The sequence below is a fragment of the Curcuma longa genome, chromosome 4 (assembly GCF_044706935.1).
Source record: "Curcuma longa cultivar G26 ecotype Majalengka, Jawa Barat chromosome 4, ITB_CL_G26_1.1, whole genome shotgun sequence".
NCBI classification, from domain to species: Eukaryota; Viridiplantae; Streptophyta; class Magnoliopsida; order Zingiberales; family Zingiberaceae; genus Curcuma; species Curcuma longa.
In genome coordinates, this window is record NC_133864.1 from 1286466 (window position 1) to 1313809 (window position 27344).

General features: G+C 36.2%; 1 protein-coding gene across 1 annotated transcript; it reads left to right on the top strand.

The window, feature by feature from the left end:
• Positions 1-289: 289 nt before the first annotated feature.
• On the top strand, positions 290-23777 carry LOC141828287 (sodium/hydrogen exchanger 1-like). The gene is made up of 14 exons (XM_074715687.1): positions 290-586; positions 685-803; positions 11862-11959; positions 12711-12770; positions 13307-13353; positions 13431-13625; positions 13708-13754; positions 14004-14070; positions 14178-14278; positions 14372-14473; positions 21792-21927; positions 22016-22078; positions 22652-22735; positions 23054-23777. The coding sequence occupies exons 1-14, from the start codon at positions 407-409 to the stop codon at positions 23390-23392; spliced, it is 1638 nt and encodes a 545-aa protein (XP_074571788.1). The 5' UTR covers positions 290-406; the 3' UTR covers positions 23393-23777.
• Positions 23778-27344: the final 3567 nt, after the last annotated feature.

Consider the following 27344-nt stretch of genomic DNA (forward strand, 5'->3'; position numbering starts at 1 on the left):
GCCAAAAAATGAACGAAAATATTAGGCAAAACCTTTTTTTGAACAAGAATTCACATATTGAATTGAGTCATTTTTTAGATTTCGAGGAGCAGAAATATTTTCCCTGTTTGATTTTTTTTTTTTTTTTTTTTTTACGAAAAAACTTATGGCCAAGGGAGTCATACACTCATACTCATAGCAAGTACACATAGACATGATCGAGACGCAACTCTGATAACGCCAAAGACGCAGGCAAGCCGACGGACGCAATCTCGAGCCTCGACCATATAAAAAACGTCGGGTTGTCTGCTCCCGTGTCATCGCGGAAAAGAGTCCCATCTTTTCGGTTTGGTTGACGAGCCTTGGCTGCGCGAACGCTTGTCTTGTGGTGAGATCTTGGCAGGAATACTGCGGCCGGGGCGGCGCCATGGCAGTGGATTTGTCGAGTGTAGCTGTGAGGCTGGGGATCCCCCAGCTCGGGACCTCCGATTACGCGTCGGTGGTGTCGATCAACATCTTCGTGGCGCTTATCTGCGCTTGCATCGTGATTGGCCACCTGTTGGAGGAGAATCGGTGGATGAATGAGTCCATTACGTCGTTAATTATTGTGAGTGCCTTCTGGTTTGTTTAGGTTATGCTCGAAAATGGTTGACTTCTGCTGTTTAGTCGGAGAAATGAGACGAATTGGGGATGCTTTGAACGCAGGGGCTGTGCACCGGCGCCGTAATTCGTCTCGTGTCGCAAGGCAAGAACTCGCATGTTATGGTCTTCAGTGAAGATCTCTTCTTTATCTACGTGCTTCCGCCTATAATTTTCAACGCAGGGTACTTTTTCTCTTCGCTGTTTCAGTTCCACTTGTTTGTTCTACACCTGGAGAAATGATTCGTATGTTTGTTTCTCTAGTTTGAGTTTTCTTCTTTTTCTTTGTTTCTGAAAAAGATGAAGGGGGAACAAAATAGTTCACCCGATGCATAATGTGACTCGTATGAGCTCTGTCGCTCCGTAGTTTCATTGTGTTATGGGGTTTCCATCATAAGACTTGCAACAATTTTGTACTTACTGATCATACTAATGTTGGAACTGGATAATATGATATCAATTCCAATAAATTGTTGAAGATGGCATTGCACTTGCCAATTCTGAGCAAGATATACCAAATAATAAATCATAAAAACAAGTCTAATAAAATACCTGCAATTCAATCTTGAATTAGACCTGCCTCAAGGATACAACCAATGTTGTCTTTGTTGTTGGCATGACGGTGCATTGAGGTATGTCGTGTAAAATAGCCATGAATAACATAAAGAATATAGTCATGAAAATATTGAAGAATAAGAATAGTAGGGGAAGGACACTAGAGAAGGCTCAAACTTCTTTTGACTAGGACTTTCTCTTGGTGCATGAACCTTCTGAGTGACTTCTCTTCTACAAAGAGCAAGTGCCTCAAAAAAAAAATATATTTGTAATTTTGAGTCCTTTATAATGGCACTAACAATCCCTCGTAATGTAGGATCAACAGAAGCGCTAGAGAGGGGTGAATAACACTCATCGCTTTCCCGTTTAAAACTTATTTTCAGAGTAAAATTGCAATGGAAAGATAAAACAGAAATATAAAATGACTGTTTTTTATTTGGTTCACAGTGTCTGACTGCTACTCCAAGATCCATGATCGTTGATCGCTTTTGTTGGCCAACCCATTAGTAATCTCTTTCTGAATAACTGTTCGAAAAGAGATTTGTCTCTTTTACAAAAGTTAGAGTACGGTAACAAGTTTATCTCCCTAAAAAATGAAAGCACGAAGAGACAATTACAATAACAAAAAAGAGTACTAACAAATATGAGATCTAAATGGAGATTCGTTATTAGAGGAGCTCAGCGGCGACATTATTGGAGCTTCTTGCATGAAACAAGAGTGAAGGACACAATAGAAGTTGATGTCGAAGCCTCTGGTCGAGCTTTCTTTTTATAGACTAGGTTTGGCCTACCGATCGCCTCGATAACTGGATCTATATTTGGTCTATCGGTCGATCGGTCTATCGATCCTCCATCCCACTGGTGCTTTTATGCCACCTCAGCATCTTGACGTTGATTCACGACCACGTATGCCTTGCAAGGCTTATCCTTGACTGTTTTTCGTGCCACGTCAACATGCCAAAATTTATCCACTACTACGCTAGCACACAGAGATTTATCTACTACTAGCTCGGATACCATGTCAGCACTTTTGAACATCTCAACTGCTAAGTCACCAATTGTGGCATCTCAGCATTAGGTTGATCGAATCTTACCATTCGGTCGCCTAGACCGTACGGTTGGCTAGTTAGGCCGATCAGTCTATTGAACTCTGCAAAATAAAGTCAGTATAGAAATATGTAGTTTAAGTATGAAAGATAGTTATACTAACTGTCTGATCTCAACTTTGGAATCTAAGTGGAAATCCTTAGTTGGATCGACGCACAAGGTCGTCCTCATAAAGAGGACTTGTCCTGACTTGTTTTTCTTTTCAGAAGAACCTCTCACTCTAGGAGCTTAGTTTACTTATCATTTGCCCAACATCCGGTCTTTCAGACCTGTTTAAGCTTCCTTTGCTTAACATACGATCACTCGACTCGCTAGGGCTTTCTCTTGACTCGATGTTCAATCCTCGTTGACCCATCGAATTCATCTTGTCAGATGTCTAGTCCTTTGACTCATCTGGATTGTGCTTGGTGTTCTTGATCTGCTAAGTCTTTCACCGCTTAGTATCTGGTCGACATGACCTACTAGAGCTTTCACTTGCCTAGTATCTGGTCAGCTTGACCTAGTAGGGCTTTTCTGCTTAAGCTACCTGCACATTCACTGGAGCTATTAGATCACACAACTTTTGTCAATATCAAAACTCAAGTTTGATTATATGGTGTTTCCTACTCTAACAATTTCTCTATTTTAATGTTTGACAACCTGGTTTAAAGTTAAGGATAATATGCTTTAATAAACAAGGTTTTCAAAAATAACTCCCCCTCAACTTAAACTACTCCCACTGAGTTTAACATTCCTTGAAATTTGTTTTTGAAAATACTTAAAATCTTAAAACTTTTTTAACTTTTAGAACTCATTTTCTCCCTCTTTGACATACATAAAAAATTGAAAACTTTAGAAACCAAAAGCCAACAATTTTTTTAAAATTTCAAAAATATATTTCCCACTAGATAATAAATCAAGTGTATGGAAATAATTTTGAAAACACTTAAGGCACGTTATGCAATAGCTTTTTAAAGCATTTAAAACACTTAAGGGTTTTCAACATCATGGGACTTTTCAAAGATGTTCAATTCTTGAAAAAAATAAATACTTTGAAAACATTTAATCATTTCCAAATCTCTAACAATATTTTCAAAAATTAAGATTTTTATAAGTAAACTTGAAAGTTAAATAAAGATTTTTCAAAATTTTACTAAGAACTTTCAAAACTAATTTTGAAATACCAGATAAATTTTCAAGTACTTAAAATTTTCCAAGTTTTAAAAAATTTCAAAAATATTCTAATGAAGATTTTTCAAGTAATAAAAAGAATTTCAAAAAAATATTATGAATTTCTAACACACGAATCTTGAATACTTAAAAATTATCAGTGCTTTCAAGCTAAACTTAATTAAAATTAAAAAACTAAGCTAGCTAAAATACTAAGCATGAGTAAATGAGTCCTTAAAGTCCAAGCATGCATCCCCTTTTGTGAATTAAACAATGCCAAAGTTTGGTTAATTGATTCTAATTTTTTTTTAAATTTAATATTTGAAAATAAGTCATCTAATAAAGTATCTTAAAAACATATCTAACTTTTTTTCCAGTTTGATTATTCATAAGATAGAATTTTTCAACAAGTTAGTCAAGTTAAGTAAGAGTTTTCAACTTAGATATTCACTGTCAATATAGAAAATTACTTAACTTGATCAATTTGAAGTTTTTAGCCCTAATTTATATTGATGCACTGACATAAATATCTAAAATCTAGGCTTGACCATATGCTTCTTATGTCGATTTAAGTGGTTCGGTACAGAAAAAAGTTAACCGTAAGGTGTTTGTGAGATGCGATGGTTGCCTAAATCTATGAGTGTATGAAATCTATGATATATCCTAGGCTAGTTCCAAAGAGAATTGAAAAATAGTATAATAGTATAATATGCCTCTATTTTATCTAGCTAATCAAACCCTAATTCCTATGGGTTGAGTAATCACATGCAAGTTATGGATAATTTGTTAATTTTATCTTAACATCTCACTTATTCTAGATTATCAAACATGTTAGTTCTATGAGTTGTTGTGAGATGATTCTTAATTTTACTTGATTAAAATTAAATTTAAATTTGATGAAGGTTGTTTGAGCTTGGGTTAGATTTAGGAGCCGTCAGTTAATTTAGTGGACATTTCTAGACTTGACTTTCAAGTCGTGACGAGACACATAGATCTTCTAAATCGGATTAATGATCACTTCCTAAGACAAAGTCAGTTCAAGAAATTGTACACTCAACCAATTTATTGAAAAATTCTGATTTAACTAGTTTAGGATGTGGCGAGGTAATTTCAGTTAGTTCTTCTTAACTAAGTGCATCAGGATACTCCTTATTCAACCCGGACATCCTAAGTGTCCCTAACGTATGATCATCTCGCCGTGTCATGATAATATGTTGTTAAGTATTAAACAACTCTTTTTCCTATTTAACCATTCTAATTTAAGTAAGAATTAAGCTAACATACAATAAAATACTAAGTCAATCAAGCATGCAATTTATCTAACAGAGAAAATAGATTTGTTATTGGCTCCTCCTGGATCATAACATAGGGTTTATCCAAGTAGTGAATTTGACCTTTACCAATGGAGATCTAATATTGATTTTGTCTTACTTGATTAATTAGACTTGATTTTGGAATCCATGCTTAGACTCGTTTTCTAGCATTCCGATTAACTAAATACATATATGATTGGTATCCGGCGGTTAGTCCGGTGAAGAGTCTTAGCTTTGAATCTAAGAATGTATCTGTTTATATGACTTTGAGTTTCAAGTATCATGTTTAGGTACTTGAAACCCGATGTGAACTATTCTAACGATCCCTTAAATTCTTTAACTTGACTTTTCCGAAGGGAATTCTCTTCCTCAAGTTTTTGAACTTGAGTTGAAGTTTCATCCTGAACTTGGTTAGTTGAAGGAATATGGTTAGTTTTCTTCTCAAGGGCTTTTACCTCTTTAAGGAGTGGCTTGATCCGGACATTATACTCAGCTAACTTTCTAGTTAAACATGAACTCGTGACATATAATTTTTCAATTAAGAGAGAGTTTATCTCATGGTTTGGTTCATTCGAATCAAATACGGATCCATGACTCAAACTTAGACTCAGACTTGGCCTAGGACTCGAAATCAGGCTTCAGGTACTTGATATTTTGCCATTAGAGCCAGGAAGCTTACTTGAGCTTGTTCCTCCTCATCCGACTTTTCTGATGAAGATTCATCCCATGTCACTTTTAGGGCTTTCTTCTTTCTTTGCTTTATGACTTCTTTTGAGTTCAGATATTTGGCCTTGTATTGACCTTTCTGATTGCACCCGTAGCAGGTCACTTTCGACTTTGGCATCGTGGTTTGATTTGGACCCGATTGTTTACCTTTTGCTAGGATCACTTTCTTGATTTTCTTTTTGGTGAATCTTTTATTTTTCTTGAATATCTTCCAAACTAGGTTTACTATTTTGGACGTAAGTTCTTCGTTGTCTTCGTCTAAATCCAATTCGTCATCGTTTGAATCCGATTTGTCTTCGGATTTAGGTTCAGAGTGGGGACTTAGGTTTGGACTTGTTCTTGATTTGACCTGCAATAAAGTCACATCTTTCTTGGCTTGACTTGAGTTAGTCTGTTTATGTAATTCGAATTCGAAAAAGAGTTCGTCTAATTTAATTTTTGAAAGGTCCCTTGAAATCTTGTAAGCATCTACCATAAATGCTCACAATGAATAGGGAACACTTTTAGTGCGTACTTGATTATGTCGTAGTTTTCACTTGCTGTCCGATCAAGTGCAGCCCATTGAGAATATCTTGAATCCGAGCATGTAGTTGACTCATGGATTTTCCGTCTTCCATTTTTATATTAAATAATTTATTAAAATAAAGATCACATTTACATACCTTTGTGTTAGAGGTTCTTTCGTGGAGTTCGATTAGTTTGTCCCAGAGGTCCTTTGCGTTGATGAAAGGGCCGATTTGGTTGAGCTCTTTCTTGGACAAACCACACTGGAGAGGTTGAGTCACCTTGGCATCAGTTTCAATCTTTTTCTTAACTTCATTGGACCACTTCTCACATCCCAGTGGTTGTCCATCTTCGTCAGTGGGTAAGGTGAATCTAGTTTGGATCACTATTCACATTTTCACCTAGGTCTTCAAGTGGTACTTTATTCGACCCTTCAGTAGCTGAAGTCATTATCGAAGAAGAACGGAGGTTGAATCATATTGTTGTCTTCCCGATGGGTCATTTAGAATTCTTGCACGAATAAAACAAAAAAGAATGTACTAAGACTTAATTTTAGATTAGTAGTTCAAATCCTGGAAACAGCCTCTTGCCAAAGGCAAGGTAAGGCTGCGTACAATGGATCCTTTCCCCGGACCCCGCATGGCGGGAGCTTCGTGCACCGGGCTGCTTTAGTGCGAGAGATAAAGAACACACAAAAAACGAAAAAACATATTCGAATGGTGGTTGTACCAATTCAGAATGTTCCCGCTCTGATATCCATTGTAGGATTGAGAGAAGCAATAGAGAGGGGGATTGAATAGCGCGCATTGTTTTCTCATTTAAAACTTATTTTTAGAGTAAAATTGTAGTGGAAAGATAAACAAAAAATATAAAATAACTTGTTTATTTTTTAGTTGATTCACAGCCTTTGGCTGTTACTTCAAAGTCCGCGATCGTTAATTGATTTGGTTGGACAATCCACTAGTAATCTCTTTTCGAACAACTGTTTGAAAAGAGTCTCTTTTACAAAAGTTAGAGTAGGGTAACAAGTTTACTGTCCTTAAAATATGAAAGCATAAAGAGACAATTACAATAACAAAAAAGAGTACTGACAAATATGAGATCTAAATGGAGGTTCATTGTCGAAGGAGCACAACGGCGTTATTAGAGGAATATGAGAATGGAGAAGAAGAGTCCGAGTGGTCTCAAGAAGATGACGATTTTTGCGTTCGACAACTCCATTCTGATGAGGGGTATGAGGACAAGACGTCCGATGCAACACACCATGAGATGTCAAGGTCTGAAACGGAGTAGATAGATACTCACGTGCATTATCACTCTGCAAGGTTCGAAGAGAAATACCAAATTGAGTTTTAATTTCATAGAAAAAAAATTGAAAAAGAGAAAACAATTCCGAACGATCCTTCATCAGATATAACCAAGTACAACAGGAAAAATCGTCTATAAAGGTAACAAAATATCGTGATCCTAATGTAGAAGAAACACGACTCGGACCTCAAACATCGGAATGAACCAAAGCAAAAGGGGACATAGCCTGACTCACAGTACGAGGAGAAAAAGAACTACGAACATGCTTTCCTAATTGACATGACTCACAAGACAAAGACTCTAAGTGAGAAAGATCAGGATGTAATTGTTTCAACTTATCAAGACCAAGATGTCCTAACTGAGCATGAATAAGAAGTGGAGATGCCGCCGCTGAACCAATAAGAGAGGACTGTTGAAGCCGATATAGGCCATGAGACTCACATCCAAAGTTAATCATCCTCCCCGTACTCCGGTCCTGTAAGGAAACAGAAGATTTAGTAAATGAGATGACATAATCAAGAGACCGAGTAAGCTGACTAATTGATAATAAATTAAAGGGAGCACCGAGGAACATAAAGAACATTATGAATAGAAAGAGATGGAGAAGGATGAACAATATCAACACCCTGGGGCTGAGTTTGAGAATCATAAAGGGTAAATAACCAGAAGTAGAGAGAAGAAAAAAGAGATCTATTACTAGTAATATGCTCAGTGACCCCAGAATCAAGAACCCACGGATTCGAAGAGCGAGGTATGCTAGCAAAGGAATTACCAGCGTGTGCAACGGCAACATGGGAATCAGAAGCCTGCCGATCCTCATACCATTTCAGAAAGTCGTCATAGGAAGGCGGTGGGGTTGGATCAGGTGGCAACTTAGGCTCTGCAACAGGTGGCAACTGTGAAGTGGAAGCTGAAGAAGCGATAATACTTTGAACGATCTGAGCAACACGGGGAGGTCGACCATGTAGACTCCAACATTTATCAATCGTGTGTTCTAGTCGGTGACAATGATCACATCAAAGGCGTCATTTGCCACCCTTACGAGGTGGAGGTCTGTTGTTATTTCGAGAGACCAAAGCTGATGAGTCAACATGACTGGAAAGAGGCAATGTCAAGACTTTGGTAGGGACACGAAGGAGAGTCGCCCAGGTACTATCCATGGTAGCCTCTCTGGGGTTACCCAGGATCTGATCACGAACATGAGAATAATCTGTTTGCAAACCATATAAAGCTAGAGACATAAAAAATTTCTTTCGATTTTCAAACACTGCAACAGGAGTGGTCGCAGGTGGAAGAAGTTCACTGAAGTCACAAAGAAGGCTAGACACCGAACCCAGATAAGTTGACATAGAATCTTTAATCTGATGGGCACTGAGAATGGTCATGAGATCTTCACAAACTTGATAGAATCGCCGAGAGGTATTTGTAAAAAGTTGTTGAGCCTGTGTCCAAACAGCTTTGCAGGTCTTGTGAATGCGGAAGACATCCCTAAGAGATGGATGGATGATGGCTCGGATAATACAACACAACTGAGCGTCAACCTTTTTCCACAGAGGACGATCGACAACTTGAATATCCTCTTCAGTTTGGGTGAGATGTGTCTCATAACCTTATCCAACAAGTCAAAGTTCAATGTGAGAGCTCTAAGCCGAATAATTCTTACCATCCAATAGCTTGGAAGAGAGCGGTGCAGTGATGTGGTTGGTAAAAATTGAGATATCCGGCTTCGGAGTGCTGGAGGTAGCCATGAAGAGAGAAATCGCATCGCGCCGCATGTGAAATAGTCAACACGGGCAAAAATAGCAGAGGGTGGCGGCGGCACGGCTAGGGCTCTGTCTTCCTCAGTCGGACTGGAGGAACCAACCTCTACAAGGAAAAATGACGTTGCTCTCTGGTTCGGCAATGGACAGAAGATGCTTGGGTGGGCGTCGACGAAGTCAAGCCTCCTCCGGTGGTCAGCTGCAGTAGGAAGGAATTCGGCGGCGGCGACGGTCCAACCAAGTAGTGCTCTGGTGGTGGCCAGAACAGAGGGAAAGAAGAGAGAAGGCGTCGCTGTCGGGAGAGGGAAGGAGAAGTTGCTGCTGGCGATGCTCGCACCCCATTCACCTCTCACACGTGGCCGGCGAAGTTCGCGATCGGACAGTCTCTTCTCTCGGTGACGGCACAAACAGAGAAGAGAGGCGGCGACGTCGAACAGAGAAGAGAGGCAGAAGGACGCGCGCGATCGACGGACGATAGATCGCGGTCGCGGAAGCCAAGGCCGCGTCCGACTTCTTCACCCTCGGTCGTCGAAGCAGTCGGGTTCTCGCGCGGATGGAAGTGCGGTTTGGCACTGTGGAAGAAGGGAACGCGGCTAGTGCTGGACTAGGGTTTCTCCACGAAGAGAAAGGCTCGTGGCGGGTTGCAGAGACGCGCGCGGCGGAGGAAAAGAGGAAAAAAGAGAAACCCTAAAAACCTAACCTCGCTCTGATACCATATAAAAAATAATACATGAAATCTTGTTTTATTGCCAATGATAGGGGATAGAGTCCAATGATAGGGGATAGAGTCCAATGATATAGAAGGATCCATATAACCGACCTCACCTAGTGGAATAAGATTTGGTTGTTGTTGTTATATAAAGAGCAAGTTTCTCTTCAAGGTGCTCGTTTATCAGGCTTGTGTCCATATCAAAGAGTTGTTCTCACTAATTTAATAAAAGATTAAATAAATTTGAATCTGAAGTAGGTTTTAATTTTGTGTTTTCTATAGATAAACACTGTCAACTAAACCTAATGAAGAACTTCTAGGAGTATAGTAAAATGAATCTCAAATCAATTCAATACATTGAAGAAGAGGGGTTGCCATATGTCTCAGAAAGCTAATAGCCGGTTATCATCACCAAATGACTTCTTTCACATTTTCCAACTTATTTGTTTCCATGGCTTAAAATCTCGAGCCGTATCGGAGTTTTGGTCTATGATCGGAACGATATGGCTTTGGTACTGTATCGTGCCGTGCTGGTATGGTTTTGATATTTTTTAAATATAAAATATATTAATTAAAAATAAAATATTTAATATAAATATTTAAAAATGTAAAAAATAAATTTTAAAAAAAAGAAAAATATGTAATCGTAATAAATAAATAAAATTTTATTATATATTTTTAAAATTAAAATAAATAAAATATATAGTTAATGAGATAATTTTATTAGGGTTTAATTAAGTCTATTTAGATTATCCCTATCATAGTTGGGAGTTGATTTAATTTATTAATCTAAATTTTAATTAAAAAATATTCCTCGCGCCTTGCACTTGTGGGTCATGTGACCCCTCCGTCGCGGTTGGCGGAGTCGCGACCCCTTTGTTACGCCCGACGGGGTTGTGCGAGCCCTTTGCCGTGGCCGATGAGGTTGCACGACCCTTCCGGCATTGCTGACGGGGTCACGCAACCCTTTCGGCATTGCTGACTAGGTTGTGCGACCCTTCTGCCATTGCCGCAAGCCTTATGCCAAGCGTGCCAGTGTCAGTTAGCAGGCTGAACGAAATGTTTCGCTCGTTTTGTTCGGTACGGCACGAGATTTCAAATCATGTTTGTTTCTGCACTGTGTTGATGGAATCAAGGTCTTAAGTATTTCTAGAACAGGGAGTATTGGTCCTTCAATGACACAATTTATGATTCTAGCACAGTAAGTGAAGCTTAGAGAATGATGGAAACATTAATTATCCAATGAAAAATTATAGTCTAACTATGAACTAATGGCATATCTGTGAATTGGCTTCCTGTTAACTGGTGTTACTTCTCATCTTGGCTCCCATGTTGCAAAGCCACTGTGGCATAATGACATGAATGATTTGAGTGGAAAAACAGATTACAAATTGTGTCAAAGTTTTGAGTGTAGTTTGAAGCTATTGTAGCTCATATTCATGCCAATTACCTAAATAGTTTATTGGTTAATGGGCTAAAATATGTTGTTGAACCTCTGGTCTAAGGACCATGATAGCTTGTTGCACATTGCTCAATACAAATGCAAAATGTTAGTTATTGGTAAAAAATATTTGTATGTTGATATTTCAGCATTTAACATTAGCGCATGGTTCTCTGTTGGGGAATGAAGGAAAAGGCAAAACACGTCCATGGTGGGATGGCAATCCCATATTGCTTGGTTTTATTATTTGTTTCATTTGCCTATTTTATTCATACAAAATCTGAGGAATGTCCTTCGAGTTTCAATTATTGAAATGCTCTCTTGTCTTTCCATAGGCATCTATGATTTCAACAACCTTGCCATCTTCATATTACTTGCCATCTTGATTTTGTATTTATGTTTTCATATTAACTTTCCTGAAAGGTACAATAGAAAATCATAACTCTCTGTTGTGCTCTTCACTTTACATGCCATCTTGAATCATGGTCTTATCACCTGGCACACTATAGCTACTTAGCATCTTGCTTTAAATCATGTCCTTGTCCAGGCATTCAATCTTGTATGCTATGTTATTGTTCACAAGTATATTCTACTAAACTACATTTTTGGATTTTCAAGATACCAATGGGTCATTTGAACATTTTTGAAAGAAATTTCTTTTTGTGGATCAGGTTCCAAGTAAAGAAAAAACAGTTCTTCCGCAACTTCATAACAATTATGTTGTTTGGCGCTGTAGGGACATTGATCTCCTTTTTCATAATTTCACTCGGTAAGGGAAACATATCTGAACATGCATTTACATGCATATTTATAATTTGCATGGTATACTACTATTGAGCAGAACTTTGTACTGGTAGAAAAGATAATTTGCTACTGTGACCATTTTGATATTGCATCTATTTGGGAAAATAGCTGCATATTGAAGTTTTAAAATGTTTCTGTCATATTCATTGATTTAGTTAGAGAATTTCATGATTCTTGACTTATCTCCTCTTTATCAATGACTGTCAGGCACACCTATTTAAGGCGCTGTGAACATGCTCTTCTGGAGTAACTAACTTCCTTGATTGTCTTGATTCAAGTAACCAAGTGATGCAACCATTCCAAACCTGAGTGTTTCTGAATTTTAGAAAATGATTGTTTCAAAGCATCATTATTTGTTGACTTGTGGCATTGCCATATATTACTAAATAGTAATGATACATGCAGTGAACTTGAAGCCATACAATGGAATGCTTGGGTTTATTTCACTTAAATTGCTAATATTGGGTGAAAATCCAATTTATCTATATTTCACCTTAACATTCTAGTCCATATAAAATCTGGAAGTGAATTTCCTGCATCTAGAAACAAATTCATATTCTTCTTCTTTTCCTTCACTTATAGGCAGGCTTATCTCTGTCTATACATAAATTACTTATATATGACTAGTCTATTTTTAAATTTTAATTATATGAAGAATTCATTTTAATTATGAAAATGATGAATAATTTTCTTTCTTGACCTCTATTTTCTTACAGGTGCTATAGAATTTTTCAGAAAAATGAATATAGGCGCCTTGGACATTGGAGATTATCTTGGTAAAAAATTTCTTGTGCACTTTTTTCTTTATTGTCTAATTGTTTTGTTTAATTCCTCTTTGGCAATGTCTCCTACAAAAGAAAGGAAATTACTAGGGAAGCTCATAGGAAAATAATTGTAAAATATTCTCCATCCCATCCAACTGCTTTCTTAAAAGGAAGGAAAGAGTTCCCGCCATGCGGGGTCCGGGGAAAGGATCCTTATAAATTTTAAAAAATTCATTTACTAGAGATAGAAAAAATTAATAAAAAATAAAATTTTAAAAGAATAAAAAACATTTGATTTTTTAAGTTTGTATTTGAGCTCAATTGCATGCTAAAGTTAATTTTCTGCCCAGATCACACAGAAAGAATATATAGAAAAACTGGAACAAAAATTTGCCTTTTCTTTCCCTTTCTATTTCTGCCAAAGGAAGCAGAGCAAAAGTGTCACTTGGGAAATCTTTCTTACTCCTTATTTCCTTCTCTTTTCTTCCCTCGTAGGAAACACAATTTGTATTCTTGCGACTAATCTTCCCTTTTGATTCCTTATGCAGCTATCGGTGCAATCTTTTCTGCTACAGATTCTGTTTGCACTTTGCAGGTTCTCAACTCTAACATATTATATTATGGAAGAAGTTTCAGCTAACTGATGTTTGCAACTTGTTACATGAAAATCAGGTGCTTAGTCAGGATGAGACACCTTTGCTTTATAGCTTGGTGTTTGGTGAAGGAGTTGTAAATGATGCTACGTCAGTGGTGCTTTTTAATGCAATTCAGAAATTTGATCTAGTTCATATCGACTTCACCGTAGTGTTACAGTTTGTTGCAAATTTCTTTTATCTGTTTTTAACCAGCACCTTGCTTGGAGCAGTTGTAAGTTCTGACCTAATATACTATGGATGTATGCTCCTACTTATTATGTTGTAGTTTGATTGAGATTTTACTCCCTTTGCAGGCAGGATTACTCAGTGCTTACATTATTAAACAGTTGTATTTTGGAAGGTATAGAAAAAACAACAATCATTATCTGTTTAGTCTCTGCATTTTTGTCATGTATATTATACTATATTTAATGTTGCAGCACCATAAGTGATTAAATAAAGGATAAATAGATCACACAAAACTAAAAATTTAAATTGAAGTAAATACCTATGGTGTTTTTCTGCAATTGATGAATGTAACACATGAAGCATCTTAACTTATTTTCCATTTATGTATCATTTCTTACTACTGCTTTTGTTTGTCATCCAGACATTCAACTGATCGTGAAGTTGCTCTTATGATACTTATGGCTTATCTTTCTTATATGTTGGCTGAAGTAAGTTTTTTTCCCCATATCACCAAACATATGTCAGACCACTAGTATGCCCAATTTGTTTGGGATAAGATTTAGCTCATCAATAGTAAACTAATTTGTCCTTGCAGTTGCTGGATTTAAGTGGTATTCTTACTGTATTCTTCTGTGGAATAGTAATGTCACACTATACCTGGCATAATGTTACGGAGAGCTCCAGGGTCACTACAAAGTACATGATTTTCTATTAGCATGAATTGCTTAACTTGAATCTGAATCAGGCTTTTATTAGTCAGTTTGAGCTCTTTCTTGCTTGTCTTTTCAGGCATGCCTTTGCAACATTGTCATTTATTGCTGAAATTTTCCTTTTCCTTTATGTTGGAACTGATGCACTAGACATTGAGAAGTGGAAATTTGTCAGTGACAGGTTTGTTATGTTTTTATGATCATATGTTTTGTCTATGTGATTTAACTCATTACAAAAATGAGAAGTCTGCATGAATACTAGCTTCTTTTGCTGACTATATTGTTATCTATGGTCTTAATTTGATATTCTTGTACAGTTATCTTTAAGGCATTCTAAACAGAACTTGTTGTCAATTTCTCATGTTGTGGATCCACTGAAATCACTAGGCTTTCAATATTAACACACTATAAATTTAAACCTGGAAATTCTCTTAGAAAAGACCTTTTAGTGCAAATTAGGAATTTAATTTTTAAGACTTTTAGATTTTGGTACATCCTCTTGTATAGGGGGATAACATGGTGAAGATAATTTAAATTGGTACTTGTTCGATTGTTGCAACGCTAGAGGGGAGGGGGTGAATTACTTCTTTTCATTTGGTTGAGTACGCAACGGAAATGAGCACAGTATGAAAATTAGATCACACCATAGATGTGTAGGGGTTTACTTGGTTCACACTTCACATCCCCTTAGGGCTGCTAATCCAAGGGTTAGCATTCTAGTGATACCACCACTATACTTTCTCCTTGTCGGACAACTTCTGGCGGCAAAGAAACCTCTTATAGTAGTTGTTTCATATAAGATTGAGAACAATAAATGTAAAGAGAAGAGCACACAAAGAAAAGCTCTCTGAAAAATTGATCTCTCCTTCTAGCTTTTTAGATGAATCTTAGGTGAAGGAGGAAGATTCTTCTCAGAGTTCTGTCTTTTGAATGAAGGTATCTGAAGCTTTATATGAATGTCCAAATCAAGTAAGTTTGCTTTAGATTCTTCAATTATCAATCAGTTGCTTGCACATCATCAATCTACTACTTGCTATATTGATGTTAATTTGTCCATTAAGTGATATTTAAAACTTCGGATCTGCGATTAATGTCTGTCTGAAATTGAATATCATTCGACTGACAGTGTGCAATTGCGTAGCGCAGTCGATCGACTTCTTATCTCATGCAATCGACTGATTGAAAACCTCAACCAATTTTGTGGTTTAACACTATTAGTCGACTGTTGTAACCTCATCAATCAATTAATGTTGAAAACCTCAAATCGATTTGTGGTTTGACTCTCATGTGCTTATCAGTTGACTAATGCCAACACCATAATTTGATTCATGGTTTATTAGGTCGTGGCTTCTCCATCCTTGTACAATAGTCGACTGATACTCAACTATTAATCGACCTCTGCACTATTTCTCATTCATTCAAATGGACAAGTCACACCATCTTCTTTTACCCTCATCCCACACTTACCTTCATTCATACTTTGTTGAAACCTCATGTTTTCTAGACTTTCATGCTTAGAGCCTTCACATCTTCGGGTATTCATTGCCTAACATCCGATCACCTAATTTCCTAAGGCTTCCCTTTTGTCAAGAATCTGACCTCCAGCCTTCTTGGATTTCATCGCCTTGCATCCGGTTACTAGACCTGTTAGGGCTTCCTCCTTGTCAAGAATCTGGTCTCCAACGTTCTTAGATTTCATCATTTTTATCAAGTTGACTTTTCCTACCCACTTGACAATCATGTAAGACTTCACAAGTTTGTCTTAACTTAAACGTTGTCCAACATCAAAACCACATGTAACACTACACATGTGGGCATGATTGCACCAACACTTGTCTTATTAGGAGTTCAATTTAATTAGTTTATTTCCCAATTTATGTGGTTTATTTCTTAATTTAATTGAGTTTTGTAGATGTAAGGATATTACATTAGAATCAAATTCTTTTGTGTTGGATAGTCTTGCTTCCCATACACCACTTCATCCTAATTACTTCTTGTTATTCCCTTGTTTCACTTCAATCCTCAAGTGTTATTCGCTTGAAACCATTCCTAACTTGCTCGCTACAACACCCACCAACTAACATTCACACAAGCTACCTTCACCACTTGTGAACACTTCATCTTCCTCATCATCCCCACCCATTACTCTTGTTTTCCCCTTTCTTGTTCTCACCATCTCCATTCACTACAAGCCATTTAAGCCATTAAAATACCTTCTTCATCTTCGTCACCGCTAAAGCAATTTGCTCTCAAAGACACATGCTTGTGTGCTCAGATCATGTCTCCCTCTTCCCACAATGGGTTACTTCAACATTACACTTGCATGCGCTAACTCTATCTATCTCCATCCCCATATAACTCAACTTGATTGCCTCCTTTGGTTATGTCTCTCGCCCATTAATGCCTTCATTAGAGGTGTTACTAGCTCTAGATTAGTTTTGCTACTATGCCAATGACCTCCACCAACCGCCACCAAGTTATCACCTCCTAGTATCAACTTTATACTAAGTGGGTGACCACTACTTGCTCCTTGTGTTGCAACAAACTAGCAAGAAACCCAACTGAAGTCCTCATCCCTTGACAATCATGCTTGCCTCTATTTGTGTCAAACAATCATGTTGGGTTCTTGATATATTTTTTCCTTATGGCCTAGGGGGCTACTCAACTATTAAATCCTAAAATTAATTTTGTGGGCCTCGTTAAAAACACTAAACAAAAGTTATTTAAGACCCATAGAAGTGTTAAATGAGCTTGAGCCACCCATGACCAAGCCTAGCTTCACACAACATGGGCCCATGTCATGTTAGGCTTAGCCTAGTGGGCTCAGGTGGGGTGACACCTACCAACATGTGCCAAGCATTGTGTAGTTTCGAGCCATGTTTTGCTAGGTACAAACCTCAGCATGGCATGATATGCGATCGAGCCATGTCAGTCATGGTTTAAAATTTTAAGCCGTGTCGAAGTTTCGATTTATGACTGGAACGATATGGTTTCTAAAAAATTGATAAAGTTTCGATACTTTTTTAAATATAAATGACAGTTTGGTACACAAAGCTCCCGCTAATGTGAGATCCTAAAGAAGAGTCAGACCATATTGGATCTATCATGTACAACCTTACTTTGCATTGCAAGAGGCTGATTTCAAGACCCGAACCCGTGACAAGGTCACACGGTAGTAATTTTACCACTGCGCTACAGATCTCCTTCACATTTTTAAATATAAAATATATTAATTAAAAAATATTATTATTATATTTGATTACTATAAATACTTACTATTAGGTTAAACTAATATTTTAAAAATAAAATTTAATAAAAATCAATTTAGGATTAACTAAAGTCTAGACATGATGATTAGGATCAAGTAGGTTTAAATTTAATTGAATTTAATTTATTTTAATCGGTTTAAGGAGAAAATTTTTTCCCATGTATTTAAGGAGGAAAGGAATAAGAAAAAAAATAATACAAGGAGAAAGCAATAAAGAAAAAATTTTCCTCTGTGTTTAAGGTGTTTAAGGTGTTTAAGGAGGAAAGGAATAAAAAAAGAAATTAAAATACGGGGAGGAGGAGAAAGAATTAATTATTAAAAAAATAAAAAAAATAATTAACAGTTAAAAAATAAAGAAAAAATAAAAATAAAAAACCCAACCGTGGTTTCATGTGGTCGTTGCGGTCTCGTGTGACCGCCGAGGTCTCATGGGCGAGGCCTCCAATGGTCGCAAGATCTCGGACGATCGTGTCGGTGCAATACTGGACAGAACGATAAATTTCGCACGTATCAATTGGTATGACACAAGATTTTAAACTATGATGCCAATATCTTTTTTTAATATTCTTATTTTAATAATAAATTCTAATGAAATTTTTTATTAATTTTTAATTAAAAATTAAATGTTTTAAAACATAATCATAGAACATGTCCGACACGATGTCATTGCCCCCAACTTGAGTCAGGGCATGGTGATTTTGTCGTATTTGTGCTAACATGAGCACGAAATGAATAAAACCATATTGACCCTGACATGACAATCTATTGACACTTTCCTTAAGATCTAGTGCAACCAAACTAGATCTAGTTCAAGCCTATATGCAAAATGGAACTTAGAAAATGCATTATAAAGGTAGAACTACAAAAAATAATTTGAGATTTACTTGAAGAGTGATCTGATTTAAGAATTGCAAGAGGGTAGAGTTTGAATTCCCACCCGATTGAGATCTACATGTGGTGATTTCAACAACAACAAAAAAAAAAGAGGCTTGCATCACTTTAGTAAACTCAAACGAAACTGCTTGTTTAATTTTAGTTGGTTTAGCTAATTCTATATTTACTTAGTTTTGTAACAAAACCTTAGCTTTTACATTACCAATAAAAATTTAACCTTTTGCTTGGTTCCTAGTTTATATCTTTCCTAGTTTTCTGCACCTAAAACAAAAAAAAAATCATATAGATTGTCGATTAATTTATGCTTAGTGATTATCACCCATGTTTTTAAAAATAAATAAATAAATAGAATAAAAGGAAGAATATTTCCCAATTTTTGCATCTTATTTTCCCACATTACTTATAACATTTTCAATATTTCTTAGATTGATATGATGAACATAAATAATTTTCGCTATTGAGAGGGATGTAGTTTCGAAGAAGGAAAGTTATTAATCCAACTGCACTTAAAAATGGACTAGTTTATAGTAGTTCTATATATGAATATTGTCCTTTATAGTTCATAATATATAACTTATGGATAATAGGCACCCACGCTCATATTCCCATAATCCTATGTCTAGATAGAATTAAATCACTTTATTAAAACCTATGATCAATGTAAACCTAGACGTTCCAAGCAAAATACACTTAGTTTTGATGAAAAATTTATCTGCAATATATTTCTTGATTGGCTAATTGAGATAAAACAAAAACTGATTGGTATAACAAGACTCCTACTCAATGAACACAATTTGGCAAATACAAACTCATTGGAGTCGCATAAAAGTTTTGCAAGGTGCTCAAGCTAATGTAAATTGATATTATTAAAATGAGAAGTAAAGTCATATGTTACTAAACACTTTTCCAATAAACTATACTTCAAATGAATAAATCTAAATTCTTCATACTTAGTGTCGCTGAATATGAATCGTAATATCAATATTGCATGTGTTGTGATGTTAGGAAAATTTTAGATTGACCCTTGTTCAATCCTTTAACAATCTTAAGCTAAAGATTCAATAAACTAGGCCTTCTATAAAGCTATCAAAATTGAAGATTATTTTGAGCATAAGAAGTCCTATCATATAACACTACCCTATATGTAAAATAAAATGTATAGACATGCAAACTCAAGTTGAGTAATAAGTATAGTATCTGAAAATTGCAACTAATTTAAAGACAACAACCAAAGCCCTTAATTCCAAATAAACTTTGGTTGATTCACATAACTTAATTGTAAATGTCTCTTGTGATAACTAAAAAAATTATAAACTGTAACAAACTTTTTTGTAGTCTCACCTAGTACCCATTTTCTCCAGATAAAGAACCATACAATATTTTACTTCAGAGAAATCCCTTGTAACTAACTTTAATGATTTGGGATTAGAAAATCCTCATATGACCTGAACTTAAAAGATCCCATGATGACATGACCTTTGAAGAACCTTTTTGTTAAATTGACCTCTTTGCTAATGATGACTTAGGTTCATAGAATATAACTTGTTCATGCAACATTAAAATATCAAAAAGGAGTAGAATGGTGCAAGAAAAATAAAATAAGAATGCACCACATCTATTTAAAGATTATCAAATCAAAAGGAGTATATTTCATTTGGTGGTTATTTATTACTCTAAAGATTGTTGGCCTTCGCACTTGGTTTTCTTATCTACTACTTATTATCACGGCTATATTTTTACTAAGATGGTATAAGAGACATGTTAATGATAGGATCACAAATATGTTGAATAATGCTTCTGGTAAATAGCATATTGATGCACCACATAAGTTAAAGGAGCATCATATTGGTTCATTCTTTACCCATGCAATCACATATTTACTCAAGTATTAATTCTGCTATCCCTTTGAGGAAATGTGATGTTTATTTAACTTAGCAACCTGTTTTAAAAGTAGCTCACTCAATTTTCAAATAAAGGAACTTGCCAATTTTTTGGGAAACACTTGAGCCTCCGTCTTTGCATATTAACTTTGTCATAGATGACACTCCTTTGATTTTGTACTTGTGATATCATCCTTTGTACATTTCTTTTATTTAGAAAGGGTGGCCAAAATGAAAAAGAATCAAGCCTTAGAATCTCAAGAACTAGGAGAAACAAAATACTTCTTTCTCACTCATTAGAAGGGACAACAAAGGAGAGGTAATGAAGAACTATGATAAACAAAGTCGATGCGATTTTTCCTTATATTTGGAAACCTTGACACCCAACAAAGATGCCTACAACTCCCATACAAATTGAGGTCTCCTTTGTAGTGTAGAATAATGCAAATCAAGAATTTATTTTTTAATTATTTTGGTAAATCTTTTGTTTTTTTGTTTGTAAAGATAGTTATGAGAGCCCTCAAGCACTCACATCTAGGTGAATGCTGGTTTTGAACCAGGACCTTGACAATAAGTTCTTACCGACTGAGCTAGTTGGCATCCTCTTGGTAGATCCTCTTGTTGAGAAGGATAATAAGTTATTTAAGGTAGTTTTAAATTGGTAATTGTCTTATTAGGATTGTAAAATAATTTTGGTAGAGATGTTTAATTTATTTTGGTTCCTTTCCTAATCTGTAATTTATTTATTTTCTAGCTATATTGATTCCTTATAAGTTATAGTTATTTCTTTCATTGTTTTTTTTTTGTTTTGTTTGCACTTTTATTTGAGCCAAAGTATTTAACAAGGACTACAAGCTCCCATGTTAATTTTATTTTTGTTCTCTATATGAGATCATTTGTTTCTCTGCCTGAAATTGTTTTTTTCATGCTACATCAACTGGTATTAGATCTCACTTTGCAGTGCATGCACATGACATCGACCTAGTCTGCTTTTATCTATTTATTACAAATACTAAGCACTGGATATAGAAAAAGCTAACATAAATATTTCCACCAGAGGAGACTGCAAACTGTATTATACTGAGTGAAGTCCAGTGCACACTTAAAGATTTGTTCTTCAGTTATGATCATCTTTTGCTCAGTATTTATGTTGATAAGGATTTTATTATGGACATTTATGAATGATGCATCTATATTTGTAAATAGAATGTTTTTTCATATTGCTTTTGAATTGCTTATTTTGTTGATGCTTAGTTGTGACAATATATTTTACTATTGAGTATTGTCTCTATTACTTTCATGAATAATCTTATTGCTGTGGTTCAATTGATTCAGTATCTATATTTAGAAATGCTTAATTAGAAACATTAGTATAGTTTTTGCAGATTTTGTGTGCATTGGTTTACTGCTGCAACACTGATTTCATGGGTAACTTACTATTTTGCACTGCCATACAGCCCTGGAAAATCTATTGGTGTGAGCTCAATTCTTCTAGGTTTGGTATTGGTTGGAAGAGCTGCCTTTGTCTTTCCACTATGTTTACTTTCCAATATTAAGAAATCTCAGAATCAAAAAATTTCCTTTAAGCAGCAAGTGAGTATTTCTTCAGTGCTTTGTCTTTGTATTTTATTTATTTATTTTCAATATCAATCGTATTTGAACATACTTGAATTATCAACAGGTCATAATTTGGTGGGCCGGTCTTATGAGAGGTGCTGTGTCAATTGCACTTGCTTATAATAAGGTAAACATGATCAACAACCACTTTCTACAAAAGAAGCATTCTTCTATAGAATCTTATCTATACTGACTTTATGCCAGGCAATATTACTTTTATGATTTTACAACAAGCCAAAATGATATTCTTATTTTTTTTCACTTTTTGAAAGCAAAAGTAAGTGTTGTGGTCAAGGACAGATAGCTATGTGTTCCTTCTGGTACAGTGCTCTAAGGAAAAGTAGTCATGTGGTTGAGGTGTTGCTATATGTTCATACATTAAATTTCGTGCTTTTATGCATCCTATTGTACTACTTTTGTTATATCGTATTTGAACTTGTTTGTGGGGAAATCAGATAACCTACAATCAAGAAAAGCAGTACACATATTATAGAATCTAGTTTTAGTTGTGTTCTTGTATCCTTTATAGGTGAATGCTGATTAAAGGTATTTACATCACATTTATGACTACATACTTAAAAATACATGCATAATGTACCAAATACCTTGCAGATTATACACGTATGGGGGCATCCTATCAAGTCACTAATTGCATAACAAATCTTTTATGCTGATAAAGTGATTAATGATGCTTTTGCAGTTCACTAAATCTGACCACACTCAACAGCGTGGAAATGCGTTCATGATCACCAGTACCATCACAGTTGTTCTTTTCAGTACAATGGTAAGACTTGTGTTTTTGTAGCCTCATGGTGTTAGTCACTGTTAGTTGGCTAGGGTATATGACTACCTCAATTGGTACAGCATCTGCAAGTTATAAATAACTACTGGGGGTAATACTGAAAGAATTGTGCTATTATTATGGGTTAGTTTTGCGACCTCATTGAGGATTGTTAATTATGTTGAACTGAATTTCATTTTTGATTGTTTGATATTAACACGAAGAAGATTCAAATTATCTTACCCTAGATGACTGTTGAAAGCTCTATGTTACAATATTTTCTGCAATGATCCTTATGCTAATTTCCCCTCATTCTGTTAGGTGTTTGGTTTGATGACTAAGCCTCTTATCTATTTCTTGCTGCCTCCGAGCTCTAAACACCTCACCAGATCTCTTAGCGTCGTCTCTTCGGAGCCTTCAAGTCCAAAGTCCTTCCTTGTTCCACTACTTGGCAATGGGCAGGGATCCGAGGTTGAAGCAGCGCAACATATACTTCGTCCGACAAGCCTCCGAATGCTGTTGACAAGACCAACCCGCTCTGTTCATCACTACTGGCGCAGGTTTGATGACGCCTTCATGCGTCCCGTGTTCGGTGGCCGAGGTTTTGTTCCATATGTTCCTGGTTCACCCGTCGAGCGCACTGTCAACCCTTGGGAGTGAGCCAAAAACTAGAGGAATCACATTGCTTTCAAAGGAGATAGATGAGCAGATGGAAAATTCAACTGTGGAAATTTCTTAAATAATTCAGAATGTGAAAAGCGGTCTTTAGCAGTAAGAGCTAAGCATGTGGAGCGCAGCAGCCTTTAGCAGTAGAGTTTGTATATGAAGAACTTGATGGTTTTGTTACAGTTAGTGAATCTCATCAGCACACACCCTCTGTATCTATCTATCTATCTATCTATCTATCTATTTTGTGCTATTATTATCTCTATCGAGGCATGCCAGTCCCAACCTCTATTTTGTATCAGTTATTAATTAATTTGTAGAAGCGTGTATATTCATTACCGTCAAAGAAACGCCACTTGCTTGGAGTTGTTTTGCTCTCTGTGATCTTCCCAGTTTCATTTGTTTGCATGTTCTCTTTTTTTTTCTTATGTAAAAAGATTGAATCATCTTAGTGATTTCATATGATCAATTTTACGATTATATGTGAAGAAGTAAATTTAAAAATTACAGTTGGCGATGGAGGAAAGTATTATTTTAATTTTATCGAGATTTTATCAATTACTAAATATGATTTAATAAAAAAATTTATTAAAAATTATATTACTGAAACCGTGTTGGCAGCTCAGTGTAGACGATAACACTCAAAGGTCTCCTATTCAGAAAGGGAAAATGAAAAATCCAATCACAAAGAAACGGTAGTGGGAAAATATTTTAAGAGCACAAATTTGCAAATTTAGAAAACAAGTGTTAACTTTTACAAAGTTTAAAATGATGTAAAATTTAATTAATTACTTTAGAACACAATCGGTAAGTAATCAAATTTATTAGAAAATATTTGAAAGGTATTATTATTTTATAAATTAACTTATCAGTTATTACATTCTAAATGAGCATTCTATATATCCATATATCAAATTAGACAACTTTAAATTTTTACTAAGAAAAAAAACTAATTTTTTATTAGCTCCTTTCCTTTGCTTGTTATATCTGTCATCAAGACCTTAATCTCCCGTAAACAAATTCTATGGGGCACCCAATGAGAGTTTCTACTTAAATACAAACACTATTCCAAACATATACTAAACTGCAGTATATTATATACCCTTATTTTATATATATACACACACGTATGTACCAAAATTTTATATGGTTGAAAAATTAATTTTGAACCAATAAACTTTCAAAAATAATTCAAGTGGGTTCCATCAGATAAATATGAAAATTGCTCAAAAAATTAAAATCTACATTTTGAATAGATAATTTTAGAATATTTAAATTTTAAAAATCATTTTCGGATGGAGGAGAAAGTAATTATTATAGTAAACCCAGATAAAATTCATGCGATATAAGATTATCTCACATCGGGAAAAAAAAAACTTATTAAATCTTTCTTATATTATGTTTTGCGTTCTTGAGATTTAAATGGTTCAACCCAATGTGTCTGAATCCTATGAGGATATATGGTGCGTAGCACCGATTGAGCATGCACACACACGTGTGCATTGAGCACTTTAGGGTGCACAATGTGTTCTTCATATGATATGCGATGATCCTGTGTTTCTTCATATGATATGCGATTTGGATTATCCAATTCAAATTTGATGGATCAGAACCAAGAGGCTACTTCAACCCTTTAGTATAACCCCCTCTATGCAAGTTCATAATTCATTCAAATTAGAATACAAGCATAAGTATTTCATACTTACATTCTGAAAAATTTAAGGAAAACTTCAATTCGAATGTCTTGTGATCGACAGTGTTACTATCACAAGATAAAGTCATTAGATATTGGGTTCCATATATTATAGTTTTGATTTTTTTTTAAAATTATATACAAGATTCTAAATAATCATATACTATAGTTTTGAATAATAATATTGTAGTTCTACATGTAATTTTCAGGACTCAAAACTATAATATATGAATATATAAAATTATAGTACATTGATATATTGAACTATCTTGTATATGACTATATAAAATCATAATTGTTGGGGTGCAATGTAAGATTGATCAAGTTGACCAAACTCGAGCTGATTCTTATTGAGTTTTGATTTTTGAGCAATATGATAGTTGGTTGAGTGAGATGTCAAGTAGGTCAATGTTGATTGGATATTTAACAGTGGGGAAGTCTAATTAGGAGTTGGCTAGAGAAAAGTCCAAGTGGATCATAGTTGATCGGATACTTGATGGTCTGAAATCCAACAAAGAGTTGACATGAGAAGGGAAGTTCAAGTGGCATAGTTTGTTGGATCGAAAAGGACAAGAGAGGGTGGGGTGAATCTCATATTTTAAAAAACTTTTCTTTTTAAAGAGTTTTCAAAATCAAAGATTGCAATGGAAAAAATAAAGATAGCACACAATTTTTTTTACTTAGTTCATAATCCTCGTCGAATTGCTATTCTAAGGCCCGTAATCTGATATTGGACTACCTCAATGGAAAAATCATTAAAATCCTCCTTCATCTTTTCGGCAGGGAGAAGACGATTACAAAATGTAGGAGATTGTAACAACTATACAAATATCCCAAAAGAATGCAATAAATGAAATAATATTGACAACCACAAGATAGGAGCTTAATGTAGGTTGATGGATGATGTGCGTAGGATACATAGTCATTTCTTATACTTTATTTGCACATCTTCATGTTTTTCATGCTTGATCTTATTTTGCGTATTTCAGGACGGAAAACAGAGCAAAACAGGCGAAACGGAGCACATATTGAAGATAAGGCAAGACAGGGCCGTGCCTCATAGGCACGGCCGTGTCTATCATCCTCCTGTGGGCGTGTTTGCTTCACACGGGCGTGCCTCCAACCAGGGAACCAACAAGCTTGAGTCGTGCCCCATAGGCACGCCCGTGCCTTCCTCCAGCTGCAGCCAAAGACATGGCTGTGTCCTTCAGACACGGCCGTGTCTCCCACCAGAGCAGCCTGATGTGCGTAGGATGTATACATGTATTTATGCTTTATTTGCACATCTTTCTGGGTTTATTGCTAAATTCTTGTGTGCATTGCATCCCTTATTTATGCATTTAGGCACATATCTTGCATTTCCTAGTTTGGAGATCTGCTCGTGCTTTTACATGTTTCAGGGTGGAAAATGGAGCAAAAACGGGCAAAAACGGAGTACAATTGAAGACAAGGCAAGACAGGGCCGTGCCTCATAGGCACGGCCGTGTCTCTTAGCCTCCTGGCCGTGCCTCACAGGCACGGCCGTGCCAACATTCCCCTCAGCAGCAGCCAGAGGCCGTGTCTCAAAGACACGGCCGTGCTTCAGTACAGAAACCAGCCAAGTCATGGTCGTGCCTCACAAGCACGGCCGTGTCTCCATCTAGAAGGAAGCAGCTGATGTTGGCCGTGCCTTCCAGGCACGGCCGTGTGCCAAAACAGAAAGGTCTCTGCAGCTGGTCGTGACTCAAAGACACGGCCGTGTCCAGCAAATGAAGAGAAGACAGGCTTTGGCCGTGCCTCACAGGCACGGCCGTGCCTTCAAACAGAAGGGAGAAAAGTCTGGACCGTGCCCCAGAGGCACGGCCGTGCCCCAGAACAGAAGCTTGACTGCCTTCGGCCGTGCCCCCAAAGCACGGCCGTGCCTCCACCTGTGCCCGACGCCGATTTGGCGATTTGGCGACGAACAAGATTTGGTGACGAACAAAGTTCTAATCATATTCGTCGCCGATTTGGCGACGAACAAGATTTTCGTCGAATTTGGCAACGAAAATCTGGTTCGTCGCCCAAATTGCGACTAATTTAGCGACGATTTATTTTTTTACAACGAACTCAGCAACGAAATTGATTGAGTTAATTAGCGACTAATATTGGATTCGTCGCAGAATTTGTTGCAGATTAGCAACGAAATATGGATTTGTCCCAAATTTTGTTGCTAATTGGCGACGAAATATTTTCGTCCCAAAAGTTCGTCGCAAAATACCTGTTTTTTTGTAG